This window comes from Sarcophilus harrisii, chromosome 2 (assembly GCF_902635505.1).
Source record: "Sarcophilus harrisii chromosome 2, mSarHar1.11, whole genome shotgun sequence".
Classification (NCBI taxonomy): domain Eukaryota; kingdom Metazoa; phylum Chordata; class Mammalia; order Dasyuromorphia; family Dasyuridae; genus Sarcophilus; species Sarcophilus harrisii.
In genome coordinates this window covers 343,314,557-343,336,310 of record NC_045427.1, presented here as the reverse complement: position 1 = coordinate 343,336,310, position 21,754 = coordinate 343,314,557, and the positions used below count along the sequence as shown (strand labels likewise).

The window sequence follows — 21,754 nt, the reverse complement described above, 5'->3', positions numbered from 1 at the left end:
TACTCAGTTGTGTAGACATTGGTCAGAGATACAGAGTTGTTATGGGCCAGAACTTGAAACAAGGTGTTAATTACTGGAAATTGATAGAGATAATGCTTATGTAATTAGTTCACACCTTTAAGAGAGTTCACACATTAGACTTCACACCTTTAAGAGAACATATAAGAGGAGGAGCCTACTAGAGGAGATTCACAAGCTCAGTGGAGGAGATTCACAAGTCACAGCTCCCACAATCCCACTCTTGGAGGAGGAGTCAACCTTTGAGTTCATACCTCTAAAGGAGCATTTAAAAAGACAAGCTCACTAGAAACTCTTGGTTGAGAAGTGTAATCAAAAATCCACTTGAACAAAAGATCCAACTTACGAATAAAAAGCCCACTTAAGGGTGAGATGATCCTATTTTTCCCTCAGCAAAAAAAGGACTTTAAATTGTACTGGTAACGGGAAGGAGAGGAGGAGAATTTGTCCATGAATTAAGCATCAGTTGATTGGGGGGTATATCCTTTCCTGGTTCCTGTAATGACTGCACACATAGAGTAGCTCAGGATAGGTGCAGTCAATTTACTTGGATTACTCCACATATGGGAAACGTGAGGAGGAAGCAATTTGGAGCCAGGTACTTCTGCTCTGGTGGCTGGATCATAAACAATTGGCCTCTCAAGTAAGAGTGGACCATGATGGTGAAGGGCCAAGAAGGTACTCTACAAAGATAGCTGAATTTCAGAGAGGAAAGATTACATAGTATGTTAGCAAAAATACTAGCTATAGAATATGTCTCCTGAGGATGAGCTTTGCTGCCGAGTTTCCTTTCAAGGAAATTTTGGATACCACATTCTAAGATTTGCTTGATAACCCAGTTGTTAATGAATTGTTTCTTTTGAAATCACAATTGCATTGCTTTGTAATTATTTTCATTTACTTATTTAGGTGCAGTTATACCTCTCCTCCAACAGAATGTAAGCACTTTGAAGGGAGACAGTGTTTCCTTTTTCTATTCTTGCCTCCTCATAGTTTAGCATATATCAGGTGCTTAATATTTACTTGGTAGATTTGATTTATTGAATTTTGAATGTGAACAAGTTATTTATTTCACTGCACCTTGTTTATTCATCCATAAAATAAAAGCTTTGGACTAGATGGTCTTTTCTAGCCTTAAATTCTGTTAGGACCCTGGTTCTGGGAAATTACTGCTGATAAAGATTTTATTTACTGAGGCATTAAAACATGACCTTTATTTGGAAGCAATCATTTAAATTATTAAGGTGGCCTTTGAAGGAATGTAATCTATAATGACAAAAAAGCCAAAATAAAGCCTATGCTGCAGGCCCAGCTCTCCTCATGCATATACATATGCACATATTAAGAGATATTACAGATGCTTTCTTCTCAATGGTAGTGTTTAACAATCTCTTTTCTGAGTCTATACTAATTATAATTTACTAGTAAATGAACTATTTATTAATTGCTCAACAGCTATTGAAGAGTTAAATGTTGGGGATAGGGGTGGCATGTAAATGCATCTGTGTTCTTGCCTTTTTGGTTTCCAATGAACACTTTTTAATTGTTAATTTTTTTAACTTTATTGTTATAACTTCTTATTTATAAAACATGCATAGGTAATTTTTCAACATTAACCCTTGCAAAACCTTCTGTGTCAACTTTTCCACTCCTTCTCCCCGCCTCTCACCTAGATGGAAGGTAGTGCAATACATGTGAAATATGTTAAAGTATATGTTAAATACAATATATACATTTTTATAATGTATACATATTTATAGAGTTATCTTGCTGCACAAGAAAAATTGAATCTAGAAAGAAAAAACCTGAGAAGGAAAACAAAAATGCAAGTAAACAATAACAGAAAGATTGGAAATGCTATGTTGTGGTCCACACTCATTCCCCAGTGTTCTTTCGCTGGGTATAGCTGATTCTCTTCTTTACTGAACAATTGGAACTGGTTTGAATCATCTCATTGTTGAAGAGAGACACATCCATCAGAGTTGATCATCTTATAATCTTGTTGTTGCCATTTATAACAAATTTCTCATTCTGTTTATTTCACAGCATCAGTTCATGTAAGTCTCTCCAGGCCTCTCTGAAATCTTCCTAGTGATCATTTGATATAGAACAATAATATTCCATAACATTCATATATCATAACTTATTCAACCATTCTCCAACTGACAGGCATTCACTCAGCTTACAGTTTCTTGCCACTATATATAAAAAGAGCTGCCACAAATATTTTGCACATATGGGTCCTTTTCCCTCCTTTAAGATCTCTTTGGCATATAAGTCCAGTAGTAACACTACTGGATCAAAGGGTATGCACAGTTTGATAACTTTTTGAGCATAGTTCCAAATTGCTCTCCAGAATGTTTGAATTCATTCACAATTCCACCAACAATGAGTCAATGTCTCCTCAACATTCATCATTTTATTTTCCTGTCATCCTAGCCAATCTGACAGGTGTGTAATGATATCTCAGAGTTGCTTTTATTCTTCTCTGATCAATAATTATTTGGAGCATCTTTTCATGTAACTAGAAATAGTTTCACTTTCTTCATCTGAAAATTGTCTGTTCATATCTTTTGACCATTTATCGATTGGAGAATGGCTTGATTTCTTATACATTTGAGTCAGTTTCCTATATATTTTGAAAATGTGTTTTTTATCAGAACCTTTAGCTGTGAAAATGTTTTCCCACTTTATTGATTCCCTTATAATCTTTTCTGCAATTAGTTTTGTTTGTATAAAACCTTTTTACCTTAATATAATCAAAATTGTCTATTTTGTGATCAATAATGATCTCTAGTTCTTCATTAGTCATAGATTCCTTCTTCCTCCACAGGTCTAAGAGGTAAACTACCCTATGTTCTAAATTATTTATAATATCATTCTTGATGTCCAGATCATGAACCCATTTTGACCTTATCTTGGTATATGGTGTTAAGTGTGCCTAGTTTCTGCCATACTAGTTTCTAATTTTCCCAGCAGTTTTTGTCAAACAGTGAATTTTTATCCCCAAAGCTGGGGTCTTTGGATTTGTCAAACACTAGATTGCTATAGTTGTTTACTATTTTGTCCTCTGAACCTAACCTATATAGTCTATTTCTTAGCCAGTACCAAATAGTTTTGATGACCACTGCTTTATAATATAGTTTTTGATCTAGTTAGGCCACCTTCATTTAATGAAAAAAATTAGTTCCCTTGAAATTCTTAACCTTTTGTTCTTCCAGATGAATTTTGTTGTTATTTTTTCTAGGTCAGTAAGATAGTTTCTTGGGAGCTTGGGAGCTTCTTGGGAGCAGTACATAAATAGATTAGGTAGCATTGTCATCTTTATTATATACGCTTGATCTATCCAAGAGTACTTAATGTTTTTCCAATTGTTTAGATCTGACTTTATTTGTGTGGAAAGTCAGTTTTGTTCATATAGGTCCTGACTTTCCCTTGGAAGATAGATTCCCAAATATTTTATACTATTGGAAGTTATTTTAAATTGAATTTCTCTTTATATCTCTTGCTGTTGGATTTTGTTAGTGATGTATAAAAATGCTGATGATTTATGTGGATATTTTGTATTCTGCAACTTTGCTAAAATTGTGGATTATTTGTAATAGCTTTTTAGTTCATTCTCTGGGGTTTTCTAAGCATACCATCATATCATCTGCAAAGAGTGATAATCTGGTTTCCTCTACTCTAATTCCTTTAATCTCTTTTTCATCTCTTTGCCAAAGCTAGCATTTCTAAAAAAATATTGAATAGTAATAGTCATAGTTTCACTCCTAATCTTTTTGGAAATGGTTCTAGTTTATCCACATTGCATATGATGCTTGCTGATGGTTTTAAATAGATGCTACTGACTATTTTAAGGAAAATTCTATTTATTCCTATGCTCGCAAGTGTTTTTTAATAGGAATGGGTTTTGGATTTTATCAAATACTTTTTCTGCATCTATTGAGATGATCATTTTGTTTTTGTTAATTTGGTTATTAATATAGTCAATAATGCCTAATAGATTTCCTATTACTGAACTAGCCCTGCATTTCTAGTATAAATCCTACTTGATCATGGTGTATTACCCAGGGGATGATTTTCTGTAATCTTTTTGTTAAGATTTTATTTAAGATTTTTGCATCAATATTTATTAGGGAGATTGATCTATAATTTTCTTTCTCTGTTTTCATCCTAGCTGGTTTAAGTATGTCTGTGTCATAGAAGGCGTTTGGTAGGGCCCCTTCCTTCCCTATTTTTAAAAATAATTTATATAGTATTGGAGTTAATTGTTCTTTAAATGTTTGGTAGAATTCAGATGTAAATTCATCTGGTCCTGGGGATTTTTTTCTTAGGGAGTTGTTTAATAACTTCTTCTTCTTCTTTTTTTTTTTTTTTTCTTAAATGGAACTACTTAAGCGATTTATTTCCTCCTCTGTTAATCTGGGCTATCAATATTTTTGTAGGTATTCATCCACTTCATTTAGGTTATTGAATTTCTTGGCATAAAGTTGGACAAAGTAACTCCTAATTATTGCTCTAATTTACTCTTCATTAGTGGAAAGTTCTTTGTTTTCATTTTTAAGGCTAACAATTTCATTTTCCTCGGTCCTTTTTCTAATCAAATTTAACAAGGGATTATATCTATTTTGTTGTCTTTTTTTTTTTTTTTTTGTAGAACCAACTCTTAGTTTTATTTATTAATTCAACAGTTTTTTTTCATTTCAATTTTATTAATCTCTCTTTTTATTTTTAGAATTTCAAGTTTAGTATTAATTGTTTTTTTTAATTTGCTCTTTTTCTAGTATATTAGTTGCAATCTGAATTCATTGATCTTCTCTTTCTCTATTTTATGCAAATAAGCCTCTAGAGATAAAAACAAAATCCCCTTATTACCCTCTTTGGCTTCATTCCAGAAATTTTGGTATGTTGTCTCATTATTGTCATTTTCTTGGATGAAATTACTAATTGTGTCTAATTAATATGTATTCATTCCTTCTTTAGGATGAGATTAGTTTCCAATTCCTTTTTGGTCTATTTTCCCCTGGCTTTTTATTGAATGTAATTTTTATTGCAATGTGATCTGAAAAGAATGAATTTACTATTTTTGCCTTTTTGCATTTGGTTTTGAGGTCTTTATGTCCTAATATATGGTCAATTTTTGTATAGATTCCATGAACTGCCAAGAAAAAGGTGTAGTCCTTTCTGTTTCCATTCAGTTTTCTCCAAAGATCTATCATATCTAACTTTTTTAGTATGCTATTTACCTCTTTAACTTCTTTCTTATTTATTTTGTGGTTTGATTTATCTAATTCTGAGAGGCCAAGGTTATGATCTCCCACTATTATAGTTTTGCTGTCTTTTTCTTCTAGCAGCTCTCTTAACTTCTCCTTTAGGAATTTAGATGCATATATGTTTCAAATTGATAATGCTTCAATGTTATGCTACCCTTTAGCAAGATATAGTTTCCTTCCTTATCTCTTTTAATTAGATCAATTTTTGCTTTTGTTTGATCTAAGGATGGCTACCTCTGTTTTTTTTTTTTTTTTTTTTTTTTACTTTACTTGGAAGCATAATAAATTCTGCTCCAACCTTTTACCTTTACTCTGTATTTATCACCCTGCTTTAAATGTGTTTCCTGTAAATAGTCTATTGTAGGATTATTTTAATCCAGTCTGCTATCCCTTTCAGCTTTATGGGAGAGTTCACCCCATGCACATTTATGGTTAAAACTACTAATTCTGTATTTCCTACCATGCTATTATTTCCACATTATACTTTTCTCTTTCCTTTCTCCCTTACCCCCCTCCCCAGTATTTAACTTAGGGGCACCACTTGCCTCAAGCAGCCCTCCCCCTTTCTTACACCTTTCCCCTTTTATTTCTCTAATATTCTCTACTATTTAGCCTACCCCTTCCCTTTTCGCTTTTCCCTCCCAATTTTTAATGAAGTGTGAGAGTTTTTATGTAAACCAAACATGTCTAATATTTTCTCTGTGAGCCAAATGTGATGAGAGCAAGATTCACACAATGTTCATCCCACTCCCTTCTTTTCCTCAAATACAGTAGCTTTTCTTTGCCTCTACATGAGATGTAATTTCCTTCATTTTACCTCTACTTTTCCCTTTTTCTGGTACAATCCCCTTTCTGCCTCTAATCCTTTTTTATATTTTAATAGTAAAACCAAATTATACATGCACTCTCTATATATGCCCAAACAGAAATACAGTTGCCAAGAGTTCTTTTTACCTTTTTTATGCTTCTCTTGAGTCTTATATTTTGAGGTCAAATTTTTGCATACCTCTGGTTTTTTTATCAGAAATCAATGGAATTCACCTGTTTCATTGAATGCCCATCTTCTTCCCTGGAAGATAATGCTCAATTTAGCCAGGTAGCTTTTTCTTGGCTACATTCCAAGTTCCCCAATATGCCTTTCAGAATCTCAGATTCCAGGCCCTTCAATTCTTTAATGTGAAAGCTGCTAGATCCTGAGTAATCCTTATTGTGGTTCTTTGGTATTCGAATTGTTTTTTTCTGGCTGCTTGTAATATATTATCCTTGGCCCAATAGTTCTGAAATTTAACCACCATATTCCTTGGAATTTTAATTTTGGGGTCTCTTTCAGGAGGTGTTTGATGAATTCTTTCAATGGCAATTTTCCTTCTGATTCTATGACATCTAGGCAGTTCTCTTTGATGATTTCCTGAAAAATAGTGTCTAAATTCTTTTTTTCATCATGATTTTCAGGGAGTCCAGTTATCCTTAGATTATCTCTCCTAGATCTATTTTCCAGGTTTGTTGTTTTCCCAGGTAGGTATTTAACTTTTTTTTTTATTTTTTCATTCTTTTGTTTTGGTTCATTGATTCATTCATTTCCATTTGTTTAGTTCTGATTTTTAATGAAATTTTTTCTTCATTTACTTTTTTACTTTTTTTTTTTAGTATTTGTCCACTCGAGTCTTTAAATATATATTGTTTTATGGAATTTTTTTTTCATTTCACAATTTTTTTAAGCAGTCATTCTCTTTTTCCAATTCACAAATTCTGTTTTCCTGCGAGTTCTTTACCTTTTCCATTTCTCATTTCAGGAAGTTTTATTCTTTTTCCACTTTGCCACATCTTTCTCTTAATGAGTTATATGCTTTTCCAAACTCTTTCCTTACCTTATTTTTTTTTCTAGCTCTTTTAAGATTCTTTTTAATTTCTTCTAGGAGAGTCTTGTGTGGTGGGGACCAGGTTATATCACCCTTTGGGGCTTTGTCTGGAGACAATCTTCTTTTAGTCTCCTCAGGGTTTGAAATCTGTTCTCTTTCACAATAGAAGCTCACTTTGCCTTTTTACTATTTTTTTAAGTTGGGATTTGCTTTTAGAGCAAGGAGGTTCCAAGCTTCCTCTACAGACCAGGAAGTGACAGCGGCTGTGCTGGGATCATGCTGAGTCACTCCCAGTGCTGGGTGGGTGTGGCCAGGTCCCATGAGACTCCTGAACTTTGGGTTACACTCTTTATCTTTTGTGTTTCTGTCGGATGTTTTATAAATTCTCTGCTGATCTACTGGCTTGCAACCAGGATAGAGTAGCCAACACTGTGGTAGAGAACTCTTCATAGATTCTCTGCCTTGGGGAGCCCACCCCCCCTGCTTCCAGTCTGCTCCATGAACTAGTCTCCCTGCCTGTACCTATTCTCCTCCCATGCTCATGCCCTATCAAAACAGACCTTTTCTGGTGATCTTTGAAATTATCTTCTGCTGGTAATTTGCTGCACTCCCAATATTCATGGATTCTACCAGTCAAGCACTATTTTAGAGGCTGAATTTCATAATTAATGTGAGGGTAGCAGGAGAGCTCAGAATGAAGAGTGTGTCCTCTTCACCATCTTGGCTCCACCCCCTTGGTTTCAATTATCAGCAGATGAATTTATGCCAGAAGACAAAGTAGATGTTGAATTTCCAGCTTATATAAAACCCCTTCCTACTAGTCCAGAAAAGACAAATGATTTTCAGAACATCTGGTCTGCTCAAGAGAAGGAATAAAAAAGACTAGAGAAAAGAAGTTGCCCTTACTTGGGCCAGGAGGATAAGGAGACTGAAGCACCTGAAATCAGCTGTGTTTTTTTCTCCCTTTGGAGAGTTGTAGAAATAGAGAACCCTGATCCTCAGGAAGCAAGAAAAAGGTTTAGATTCCCCATGCAGAAGCTTGTCTTTGAAGGATTATAGTTTTGGAGTCACAATAAGGATAATATCCTTAGATATTATCCAGCCCATACCCCTTGTCTTAAATTTGAAGACCAATCTGATTAACAATATAAACTATATTAACTATATAAGCATATAACTGTGAGCAAGGGAATAATATGAAATAAGCTTGGAACCATAGACTGATGCAAGTTTTGAAAGATTCTCAAATGTCAAATAGAAGAGTTTAAATTTGATTCTAGAGTTTACCAGGAATGGGTAGAGCCTTACTAAGGAAGACTTAATAAAAGAGACAGATGAAATCTCTTTCAGGAATAACACTTTTAAGGAAAGAATCATAAAATAATCTTAAAATCATAGAAAACTGAAGAATAATTCAAAGGTAATCTCATCTAACATTTTCATTTTATAGATTAGGAAATTATGACCACATTGAGGAAATGAGTCCTAAAAGATTACAGTTGGTGAGTCTAGGATTCCAAAGCAGATTTCATTCCAAATTCAGCATTTTCTTCATTATCACCATAACAGAGTCCTTATATAAGCCCATTTTGAGAAAGTTCCAAACTTTTCTCAAAAAAAATACATATATCTAGCTAAACTAGATTCCATAGACAATTTATAATGGACATAGAGAGCCAAAATAGTTTTCCTGTAGGCCAAGAAAGGAAAATATTCAATCCAAAAAAAAAAAAAGAGAGAGAGAGAGAGAGATGACTAAGCACTTATCTCTGTCTCTCTCTCTCTCTCTCTCTCTCTCTCTCTCTCTCTTTCTCTCTCTCTCTCTCTTTTTTACTTTTTTCAAAAAGAAAGCTACTAAATAGTTTTACTGGACTCTGGTGCATTGCCTTGAAGAAAGCATGCACTCCACACCACTTGTCCAGAGAAAACTATAAAAAATTGAGGGAGAAAGTCTTAGTGCCTGTTATGTGCCAGTAGACTTCCACAAGATCCACACCTATGATGATGTAATTAAAATAGAAAGCTGGGACAAACTCAGCCAGAGACATTTTATCTTTGATCAGGCTCCTGATGGCTCTCCTCCTTCCTACACCTTGGGAGAGACTGGTACAGACTCTGGGAGACTTAGAGACAGATTCACTCCATCTCAAACCACTGTAGTAGCTGGCCTCTTAAATTTCTCCACTGAGACCAAGGTTCATCTGAAGGCTGCAAGAAAGCTAGCTGGGCCCCGGGCAAGGAAACTAGACTGTGAAGGAAAAAATAAAGGATTTGGACTTTGTGGTGATTACTCAACTGAAAGAAAGGCTGCTCCAGAGACCTCCAGAAAACCAACAAGAATGTTACAATTTGGTGTTGGAATGTAGATTAACAATTCAGACTGACACGATCTTGAGTTCAATGGAAAAGCCTCCAATCTTGATTTCAGTAGAAAAGTCTCCGATTCTGAGTTCAGTGGAAATGTCTCCATGAACCAGAAATTAGGGTGAGTACAAAAATAGACAAGAAGGAAACTTTATTAAGGGCTAAACAAGTATTTCAGTTGAAATGGGACAAATGTTTAGAAAGGAGCCTTTTCCACCTCAAGGAAAATGTGTAGAAAGCATGGTTAGACTGATAAAAAAAAATCAAGATTTATTTGTAACTTGGGAACAGATCATTAGACTTTTAGAAATGGTATAGTACACATCTCTTTGGTTCATTAGATCCAGATGAGTGGAAATTAGTAGGAGAGCAAGTAAGTGAATATTACAATGATAATGGTCCTGATTCCATTCCTAAAAAAACATTCTATACATATAACTTAATACAAATGGCTTTAGTACATTATATTCGTTATAGAATAAGGAAAAAGAAGAAAGTGCAGGAGGGGGAAGATACTGACAAACTAGGGGGAAAAGATAAAAAATTAGACAAGAAAGGAATTAAGTACAATTCTGATGAAATTAAGGAGTGTGGTGCTTCACAGCAGGAGCTATTAGGACATTCTCCATCCCCTGACTCCCCCTTTAATTAACCCTTCATAGGTGGAGGGAGAAGGAGGAGGGGGAGGGGCAGTGACACAATCAGCACCACCTATGAAGCAGCCTACAACAAGTTTACAAAAGACACTAATTAAAGCAAAAAAAGAAGGACATGATATATCTGATTTAATAGAAGCATACCCTGTTATTGAAGAATTTGACTCTTCATGTCAACAAAAGAGAAGATACACTCCTTTCGATCTGGAAAAAAATCAAAGATTTGAATAAGAGTTGCACTCTTTATAGGGCTACATCATCTTATGTTAAGATGGTATTAGAGAATTTGGCTTATGAAATTTTAACCCCTAGTGATTGGAAATCTATAGCAAGGTTATGTTTAGAACCTGGACAAAACATGCTGTGGCTTTCTGAGTAGAGTGAACTCTGTAGAATACAAGCCCAACAAAATAGGCAAACTGGAGTTAATATACAAATCATTTTTGACCAACTAGCAGGTAAAGGTCATTGTGCAGACACTTCAGTACAGATTAGCATATGATAGCATATGAGCAAATTGCTGGTGCTACTATCAAAGCATGGGACTCCCTCCCAGGAAAAAAATAGAGGAGAAGCCTTCACAAAAATAGAACAAGGTCCAAATGAACCCTTTGCTGATTTCATGGGATGTCTGCAGACATTGGTCACAAGAACTATTGGTGAAAATGCTGCAACAGCAATAATGATCAAACAATTTGCTAAAGAAAATACTAATGACATTTGTAGAAGAATAATTCTTAGGACTACACAAGGATGGTCCTTTAGAGGAGATCAAAAGATGCTGTGCCACAGTGGGCACATATGCCTTTTATACCCAGGCTATGATGCAGAACATGGGAAGACAGGTTTCCTCTTGGCAATGGACTTCCAGAGAGACTCGTCGATGCTTTCAATATGGTAAAGCAGCGCACTTGAAAGCTCAATTTTGGCATAGAAATAGAGTATGAAAATAGGATGGGAGAATAAGACCCAAAATCCTATGTTCAAAATGCAACAAGGGCTTCCACTGGGCCTCAGAATGTAGACTGCCCAGGGAAATGAGAATCGGGGCCCAACTCCAAGACCTTAAACAAAAAATAGGTAGGGCATAATGGCAGCTGAGTTTATACCCAGAGAGTCTTTAGAAGTTCAGGATCCTGATATGATCCAACAGCAGAGAAGTAAGCAGAAGGCAGAAAGGGATTACATGATCTATCAGCCAAAAAGCACTCAGATAGGAGAAAGGGATTACAATTGGGGAGAATACAGGCTTTTTAACCCAATAGAAGGGCAGTGTCCCATGCAAGCAGCTCCAAGATAATTGCCAGGTGATGAGGAAAGATCCAGAAAGTAGTGAATGGAAAAGATTAGATAAGTCAACTGCTTGGGGTAAAGGGTTTGCTTGTATTTCTACAGATGGAGAAGGAATCAGATGGGTGCCAATGACCCATATTTGCCTTGTCCATTGGAGAGAGACAAAAAAAGAGAAAAAAACCTCAAAACAAGGAGACTTAAGACACATCTGACACTGAAAGAGCATGGCTGATAATGAGACTGTTGCAGAACTTCAGAACCAGCAGGAATCATTGGATTCCCTCTGATGATAAGACTGATACAGGCCTTCAAAATCTGCAGGAATAACTGGATTCCCTGAAACATTTAGGAATTATTGGATTTCCTGACACATGAAGTAATGGACAATAGGTTCATTTGGACTATTTCTAGGATTTATGGACATATATAATTCCTCATGTTGATTCATGTTGTGTTATATTGCTATACCTCCCATGTTGATGGATTTATGTATACCTGTTTCAAGTGAGATCCTTCAAAAACCTGATTATCTGGTTTGATTTCCCATTTCCTTTGGTGTTTTCAATTCTCCCCTCCTGACACATCAGGGAGGGTGTAATCTCTTTCTTTTTTAGTGTTTTCACCCCCTTTTCTGAGAAGTCAGGAAGGGTGTAATCACTTCCTTTTTGGGGTTCTCACCTCTCTGAGAAGACAGGGAGGGCATGACTACCTATGTTCTAAAACAAGCAAAAAAAAAAAAAAAAAGAAAAGCAGGGGATGTTATGGGCCAGAACTCTTGTACTTGAAACAAGGATTCTTAAAAGGTGCTAACTCAGTGGAATTGATAAAACAATGGTTATCTAGTTCAGCTTGGTGATTAATAGTTCTCTAGTTCAGTACATATACTTAATACTAAAGTTCTACAAGATTCATACCTATGATTACATAATTAAAATAAAGCATATAAGCTGGGACAAATGCAGCCAGAGTCATTCCATCTTTAATCAAGCTCCTGATGGTTCTTCTCCTTCCTGCACTTTGGGAGAGACTTGTACAGACTCAGAAGGACTTAGATTTATTCACTCCATCTCACACCACCATGATGGCTGGCCTCCTGCATTTCTCCACTGAGACCAAGACCCATCTGAAGGCCACAAGAAAGCTAGCTGGGCTCCAGACAATGAAATTTTCTTCTTTCACATAATTTTGTCTGATGAGCAGTAATTATTGTATTAGCCAGATGAAATCATACCATATGATTACCACATAATGATTCTGTGATCTTGGAGATATGGGCTATTGACTCTGCCGAGAGAGAGGAACCATCTTTTTGCTTGCTCAATTGAGTCCTAGAAGTATAAATATACTGAATAAAAACCTAAGGTCAAGTCACATCCCTCTATTTTATGGAATTTCTCTTTTGTCAGATATATGTGAACATCAAGAGTAGCAAAATGATAACTAAAGGGAACAGAAAACATATAATCTATGCAACATGAAGTCAATAATAAGAGGATGCAGCCACAGAATTATATTACCATTTTCAGGGTAAGCTGGCAGTAAGGGCTCTCTAAAGGCCTATAATGGCTAACCAGTGGGTAGGGAGATTATAGACTAGAAGTATTTCCTTAACTTCTGAAATGTTACTTGGAACATTGCAAAGGAAGTGACTGGGAATAGATCTACATCTCAAACCTCATACCAAAATAAAGTCACCCTGGGTACATGATTTGGGGCATAAAGGGCATAAAGGAAAACAAGGGATAATTTACCTATCAGATCTTTGGAGAATGGAAGAATTTATGATCAAAGAAGAACTGAAGAGCATTGTGAAAGGCAAAATGGACAACTATGATCATATTAAATTAAAAAGGTTTTACACAAACAAAACCAACAGAAACAAGATTAAAAGGAAAGAACAAAGCTGAGAAGAAACTTTACAGCCAATATTTCTGATAAAGGCTTCATTTCTAAAATATATAAAAAACTGTGTCAAATTTGTAAGAATACAAGTCATTTCTTAATTGATAAATGGTCAAAGGATATGAACAATTTTCAGTTGACAAAATTAAAGCCATTTATAGTTATATGAAAAAATGTTCTAAATCACTGTTGATTAGAGAAATGCAAATTAAAACAGCTCTGAGCTACTACCTCATACCTTTCAGATTGACTATGATGACAGGAAAAAATGTATCATCATAAATGTTAGAGGGGATGTGAGAAAACTGGGACACTATTGAATTGCTGGTGGAATTGTGGAATGATATAACCATTCTGGAAAGCAATTTTTAAATTTGCCCAAAGGGCTATAAAACTGTGCCTACCCTTCAATCAGTGCCATCACTGGATCTGTATCCCAAGGAAATCACAAAGTAGGGACAAGAACCCACATGTGCAAAAAATGTTTGTAGCAGCTCTTTTTTGTGGTAACAAAGAATTAGAAAATGAGCAAATGCCCATCAGTTGAGGAATGACTGAACAAGTTGTTGTATATTACCTTCATATGAAGGTAATAGAATATTATTGCTCTATAAAAATTGATAAACAAGCTGAAAGGCCTGTTAATATTTACCCAAATTGATGCTGAATGAAACAAGCAGAATCAGAAATAGCATCAAGAATGTGCGATGATCAACTATGAAATCAGTGGTGAAGTGATCCAAAGCAATTTTAATAAACTTTGGATAGAAAATGCCATCTGCATCTAGAAAAAGAACTAAGAGGACTGAATGCAAATCAACACATGCTATGTTCATTCTTTTATCTATTTTTTTAATATCTCCCTTGGCTTTTCCATTTTGCTATGATTTTTCTCTCTCAAGATGATTCATAAAGCAATGTGTATTAAAAATAAATAATTAAAAAAATAAATAAAAATTTAAAAAATGAAGGGCCTAGGAGAAACAAGATATGCAACAGTAATGCACTTGTCCAAAGAAACCTAGAGAAGCTTAATGGCAATTAAATGCTAAGAGTTTTTAGAATGGTGCAAAGGTCATCTCACCACCAGGACTCTCTCCTTGATGTGAGTACCTTTATTATTTTATTGCTTATTACTTTGAGAGGCAGCATACTTAAGCTCAACTTAGGCTGAAAAGGCCTGGGTTATAATATTGAATCTTGCATTCATTAGCTATGTGCCTGGCTAAGTTCCTTAACTTCAGACTATTAATTGAGTAATAGTACATTTTTATACTATGTTTTTTAAAATCTTATTGTAGAGGAAGTGCTTTGAAAATCTTAGAATGTTCCAGAAATGTGAGTTGTTTTTATTATAGCAAATTATATTACAGACCCACATTCTAGGATATCTCATCCAAAACACAAGGGTCCTTGTCTGCTTTTTCTGGTACAGTTCATATCATGCCTATGTGAGACTCTGCACACAGTATAGTCAATATATATGGCTATCTATCTATACCTACACACACACATTTAAAATTGATGTCTTTTGTTTGTCTCTCATAATGCAATATTGTAATACTTCTTCAACTCCCATTTAATCCTCCATTACTACAAGGAAAAACACTTAAATATGTGATGAACAGAACAACCAATAGTTTCTTCTGTGATCCCTTTCCTAGACCCAAGTCTCTATTCCTCAATATCCATACTTCTCCAACTTGTTGCACTACCATACTTTGACTCTCATTTGTCATCACTAATTTTCTGGCAAAGAAAAAAAGAGGGATTTCAAGGGCCTGTAGAGATATCTATGGATCCTACTGTCCCATCCCATTCTTGACAAATCTGTCTTTAGTTTTTTTCTTTAAAACCAAAAGTGCGGTCTTATAAATGATAGCAGCATCTTAGGCTCATTTTCAACAGACCAGCAACACAGGCTGGCAATGCTGATCCATAGATATTAAACTTCCTCTTTTCCATTATGTAAACAGTTCTGAAGTGTTCATGGCTTTAAAAAAATTGCTCACATCCATTCATGAACCATGAATGAACCATGGTGAATCTTTCTGATCTGTTACATTGAAATATGTTATTCTTCCTTTGTCCCCTTCCACTCCAAGGCACCCATGCTTTGGCCTATGTGACATAATAATTTCATTTGGCCTATCTGACTATTCTGTGCAGGGTTATCTACATTTGTTTATCTGTTGCACAGACACATAAAATTCAAGTATGATAAAGGTGGCGTATGTATATATTTGTATCTATGTACATAATGTGTTTATTGACAAAATGATATGTGAAATGGAACTTTTGATTCAGTCCAGATGCCATGAAATATTTTAGATGTTTACTTATAATAACAGTGATAATGAAAAAAAGCTTTAGAGAACAAAGAGCATTTACCTTAGAGGTGTAGGTGTGGCCATCGGAGCCACAGACAAGGCCAGTGTGAGCTGCAGCAGTGCAAGGTTTGCACTTAACTACATTTGAAGCTCCAGTCCAGTGTTTGTGGGCCACATTCCCCTTCTTTTGTCTGAGATTATGAAACAGAGACACACACACAAAAAAGAAAAAAAAAGTTAGCCAAAACACCAAATGGTTGAGAATTTTTTCTCTGATGGAATTGTGGGAAGGGAAGACACTTATTATAATAAAACCCACGAGCTTTCTGTTTTTAATCAAGCAAGCCCCTATCCCCCTAAATTACTCTTCCTGCCATCCTGAGAAACTAAGGTAGAGCAAATATGGATTATGCACAGTTTTAGTTAGAAGTTTGAAAGTGACTTTCTAAGAACCAAAAAATCAATGGATCAAGAGTCATGAATGGGGGGGGATCATTTGACCTCTCTTTGCAGTCTCAGAAATGGCTTCTAGGTACATTTCCACCATCTCACAGGGAAAGAAGAAATGCTAGACATTGCAAATGTTAATGATCCAGAAAAAAATTAACTCAAAAACCCATTGGTTCTTCACCAAGCTTCACCAAGACAATGGGACATCCTTTTATTTTTTTGCAAGCATCATCATCAATCAAAAAAAAATTCATTAAGAACTTCCTGTATGTCTATCACTGTACAAGGTTCTAGGAATACAAATAAAGTAAAAAAAAAATCCTTTTACAAAAAGTATGCATTCTGGAAGGAGGGGAGGAAGGAAGAAAGACAAATAGCATCTGTCATGTATAGATACAATTAAGATTTTCAAAACATTTTCTATTTGATCCTCATAATAACTCTCTAAAACAGGTGGTATTATCTCCATTTTCTAGGTGAGGAAACCAACCTTTAGATTACAGGATTACACAGATAGTAATTATCAGGACAGGATTCAAACTCAGTACAGTGATGCTCCCATTAAACCACCATATCCTCAAGCTAGGGTTGAGGGAATCATAGGATTAATGAGGGGGTGAAATTGAGTGACCTTTGAGATATTTTCCAGCTCTAAATCTGTGGGACCTAAGAAACTATTTCATACAAACCACTCCTTTTACAGATTCAGAAGTCAAGGGTCTGAAAGATTGTTTGATTTGCCCATGGTAACCTAGAAAATTGAAAAGTTAGGATTCAAACCCAGGTCTTATAATTTCAAATCTAGCCTTCCTTCCACCATGTCACACAAAGATACATATTAGGTAAATGTTCTACTTCTGAAGTGGAGGAAACCAATAAGCAATTCTCTTTCTCTGACCTTGCTAGGCTGTGTCCTCTAGGTTGAGAACAAAGCCTGTCTCAAAGTGGTGTAGATAGAAATGCATTCCTAAATGCAGCTAAATGACTATCACAGCTGTAGAAAAGTTTTTTTGTATAAAGAACAAAAAATGTTCCATATATACATTTTTAAAACAATTTCATTCCAGCTTGCAATTTGCCAGGCAATAAAGATTCTGAAGTAATGCCACTTTCAACTGTTCAAATAATCAAAGTTCTATTCTTTCATTTCAGCTCAAGTTTTCTCCAATTCTAACCTGTGTCATAGTGATGTACAGTGCTATTAGGATGACCTGTGTCCACAGAAGAAACCCCATCACAGTATCACAAGCCAATATAATCCTGTGGTCAAAGGCACCATTTCATTTTTATCAGGCAGCCACTCTCCCAACAAACTACATTTTCATGTGTAGCATTGAGAGTGAATTCACCTCAAAAGAAAAATATTACTAGGCCAATCCTAACTCCCACAAAAAGAGCCTTCACAAGAAATGATTCTACAGGAGAGATATCTGCTTCAATATGTGAAGATTATGGAACAATGAATTCCCAATAGAACTTTTGAAAAAATATCTTGACCTTAATATTCTTTTACATTGACACTTTCTAGCACCTGAAATAGGCTTCTGAACATACAGATATTTTAAATAAATGTCTATTGAATTGCAATGAACTTGCCTATTCAATCATCCTTGGTAATATCATAAATTATCAAATGGCACCTAACTACCTACTACCTTTCTTGAAAGGAGAAAAGAACATTGCACTACACCTTCCCACCATTATCTAAAGCCAAGAAAGTGGGTTCTAAAGAAGAATACTTATTGGACCAAAGAAACAACTTTCTACATATTAATAGAGCAGCCCTCTTTTGATTAGAGATCAAGAAGAACCCTTCAGTCCTGGATCAGATTAGCTAAAATGATATCAGGGGAAAGTGACAAATACTGAAGAGGATGTGGAAAATTTGGGCACTAATTCATTGTTTATGGAAATATAAAATGATAAAACCATTTTGGAAAGCAATCTGGAAATATGTCCTGAATTATTAAACTATCTATACCTGTTGGACAAAATAAGCGAGCATTGTATAAAGTAACAACAATCATTATTGCTTTTTAAGAATGACTGTGAGCCAGGAAACTACATTCTGCTAAAAGGTAGCATAAACAACGAAGCAATATCAATATTAAACATATATGCACCAAGTGGTATGGCATCCAACTTCCTAAAGGAGAAGTTAAGAGAGTTGCAAGAAGAAATAGGCAACAAAACTGTAATTAATAGTGGGAGATCTCAACCTTACATTCTCAGAATTAGACAAATCAAAACACAAAACAAATAAGAAAGAAATTAAAGAAGTAAATAGAATATTAGAAAAATTAGGTATGTTAGATCTTTGGAGAAAATTGAATGGAGATAGAAAGGAATATACTTTCTTCTCAGCAGTTCATGGAACCTATTCAAAAATTGACCATATATTAGGACATAAAGACTTCAAAATTAAATGCAAGAAAGCAGAAATAGTAAATGCTTTCTTTTCAGATCACGATGCAATAAAAACTACATTCAACAAAAAGTTAGGGGGAAATACACCAAAAAGTAATTGGAAACTAAACAATCTCATCTTAAAGAATGATTGGGTGAAAAGCAAATTATAGATACAATTAATAATTTCACTCAAGATAATGACAATGATGAGATGTCATACCAAAATTTGTGGGATGCAGCCAAAGCGGTAATAAGAGGGAATATCCTTAGAGGCTTACTTGAATAAAACAAAGAAAAGATTAATGAATTGGGCTTGCAACTAAAAAAACTAAAAAAAGACCAAATTAAAAACCCCCAATCAAATACTAAATTTGAAATTCTAAAATTAAAAGGAGAAATTAAAATATTGAAAGTAAAAAAACTATTGAACTAATTAATAAAACTAAGAGTTGGTTCTATGAAAAAGCCAATAAAATAGATAAGCCTTTGGTAAATCTGATTAGAAAAAGGAGGGAGGAAAATGAAATTAGCAGTCTTAAAACTGAAAAGGGAGAACTTTCCACCAATGAAGAGGAAATTAGAGAAATAATAAGGAGTTATTTTGATCAACTTTATGCCAATAAATTTGATAACCTAAGTGAAATGGATGACTACCTCCAAAAATACAGATTTCCCAGACTAACAGAGGAGGAAGTAAATTGCTTGAATAGTCCCATTTCAGAAAAAGAAATAGAACAGGCAATTAAACAACTCCCTAAGAAAAAATCCCCAGGACCAGATGGATTTACATGTGAATTTTACCAAACATTTAAAGAACAATTGGCCCCAATGCTATATAAATTATTTGATAAAATAGGGAATGAAGGAGTCCTACCAAATTCCTTCTATGACACAGACATGGTACTGATACCTAAACCAGGTAGGCTGAAAACAGAGAAAGAAAATTATAGACCAATCTCCCTAATGAATATTGATGCTAAAATCTTCAATAAGATATTAGCAAAAAGACTACAGAAAATCATCTCCAAGATAATACATAAACAAGAGGTTTGGCAATTGTTAATCCTGTAAAGTTACCCATGTATATATCCTGTAAATAAAAGGCTATTAAATTTAAAAAAAAAAAAAGAATGATTGGGTGAAACAGTAAATCATAGACACAATAATTTCACCCAAGAGAATGACAACAATGAGACAATATACCAAAATATGTGGGATGCAGCCAAAGTGGGAACAAGGGAAAATTTTATATCTTTAGAGGCTAACTTGAATAAAATAGACCAAGAGAGGATCAATGAGTTGGGCTTGCTACTTAAAAAGCTAGAAAAAGACCAAATAAAACCCCCCAATCAAATACTAAACTTGAAATTCTAAAATTAAAAGGAGAAATTAATAATATTGAAAGTAAAAAAAAAACTATTGAATTAATAAATAAAACTAAGAGTTGATTTTATGAAAAAAACAATAAAATAGATAAGTCTTTGGTAAATCTGATTAGGGAAAGGATAGAGGAAAATCAAATTTTTAGTCTTAAAAATGAAAAGGGAGAACTTTCCACCAATGAAGAGAAAATCAAATACTTTCACATATTTGACATGCATTGGTCTACCTGCCATCTGAGGGAGGGGGTGGAGGGAAAGAGGGGAAAAATCGGAACAAAAGGTTTGCAATTGTCAATGCTGAAAAATTTCCATGCATATATCTTGTAAATACAAAGCTATAATAAAAATGTAATCATTGATTATTTCTTTGATTTGTTGTTTTTTCCACTCATTCTTTAGAATTATCTAGTTTGCACTTCCAATTTTTAGTTGTTTTTTTTCATGGCCCTTTATTTACATGTAATTTTTATTGCATCATGAACTGGAAAGAATGTATGTAATATTTCTGCCTTTCTCCAATTGATTGTGAGTGTTTTATGCCTTAATTCATGGTCAATTTTTGTGCGGATACCATACACCTCTGAGAAAAAGATATATTTCTTTCTATCATTATTCAATTTTCTCCAGAGGTCTATCATATCTAAGTTTTCTGAGATTCATTTCACCCTCAACTTTTTGTTGCTTGTTTTATGTTTATGTTTTATGTTTATGTTTTATGTTTTATCTAGTTCTAAGAGAGAGAGGTTGAGATATCCCACTAGTATGGTTTTGCTGTCTATTGCATTCTGTGGTATCACATATATATTATATTACTTCATTGTCTATGGTACCTTTAAGCAAAATATAGTTTCCTTCCTTATATATTTTAAGTAGGTATATTTTTGCTTTTGCTTTGTCTGAGATCAGAATTGATACCCCTGGGTTTTTTTTTGTTTTTTGTTTTTTTGTTTGTTTGTTTGTTTTTACTTCAGGTGAAGCATCATAGATTCTAATCTAGCCTTTTACCTTTACACTGTGGGTATTTCTCTGCTTCAAATGTGTTTCTTATAAACAACTTATTAAAGGATGATGATTTGTAATCCACTCTGCTATCAGACTCGAAATACTATATTATGTGAAAGTTCATCCCATTCACATTCCCATTTATGATTATTTTGTATTTTCCTTCATTCTATTTGGTAAGTATACAATATTCCTTCTTTGAACCAAATTGGGTAAGAGTACATTTCAAAAGCTTCTCAGTCTTTTCCTTCTTTATCTCTACTGTAATATATCTTTTGTACCTCCTCATATGATGCAATTTACACTATACTGTCTCCCTATTTCCTCTTCTCCCTGAACAATCTTTTTTTCACTCCTTTTTTATATCATCACATCAAAGTCATCTTAATATCCACACTTTCTCTTTCCAATTTCCCTAATAAAGATTCAGCTTTATTTTGTTTTTCCTTTTATGTTTACCTTTTATGTATCTCTTGAGTCTTGTATTTAAAGATCAAATTTTCTATTCAGCTCTGGTCTTTGCAATCAGGCATTGAATGTCTTTCTTTTGTCCTGAAAGTTTATACTCAACTATGCTGGATAGTTGATTCTTATTTGTAGTCTAAGGTCCTTTGCTTTCTGGAATATCATATTGCAATCCTTCCATATCTTTAGAGTTGAAACTACTAAATCCTGTGCAATCCTGATTGTGGCTCCTTGATATCTTAACTCTTTCTTTCTGACTGCTTTCAGTATTTTCTCTTTGACCTGATAATTCTAGAATTTGGCTATAATGTTACTTGTAGTTTTTATTTTGGATGTCTTTAAGGAGATCAG

The 21,754-nt window shown here is 34.5% G+C and overlaps 1 protein-coding gene across 2 annotated transcripts in view; it reads right to left on the bottom strand.

The window, feature by feature from the left end:
• The window catches only part of SPOCK1 (SPARC (osteonectin), cwcv and kazal like domains proteoglycan 1), a 616,330-nt gene that overhangs the window by 172,671 nt on the left and 421,905 nt on the right, over positions 1–21,754 (bottom strand). For both annotated transcript variants that reach the window (XM_031953010.1, XM_031953011.1), the window contains exon 5: positions 15,757–15,886. In XM_031953010.1, the coding sequence (XP_031808870.1) occupies positions 15,757–15,886 (130 nt within the window). The remainder of the gene's footprint in view (positions 1–15,756; positions 15,887–21,754) is intronic.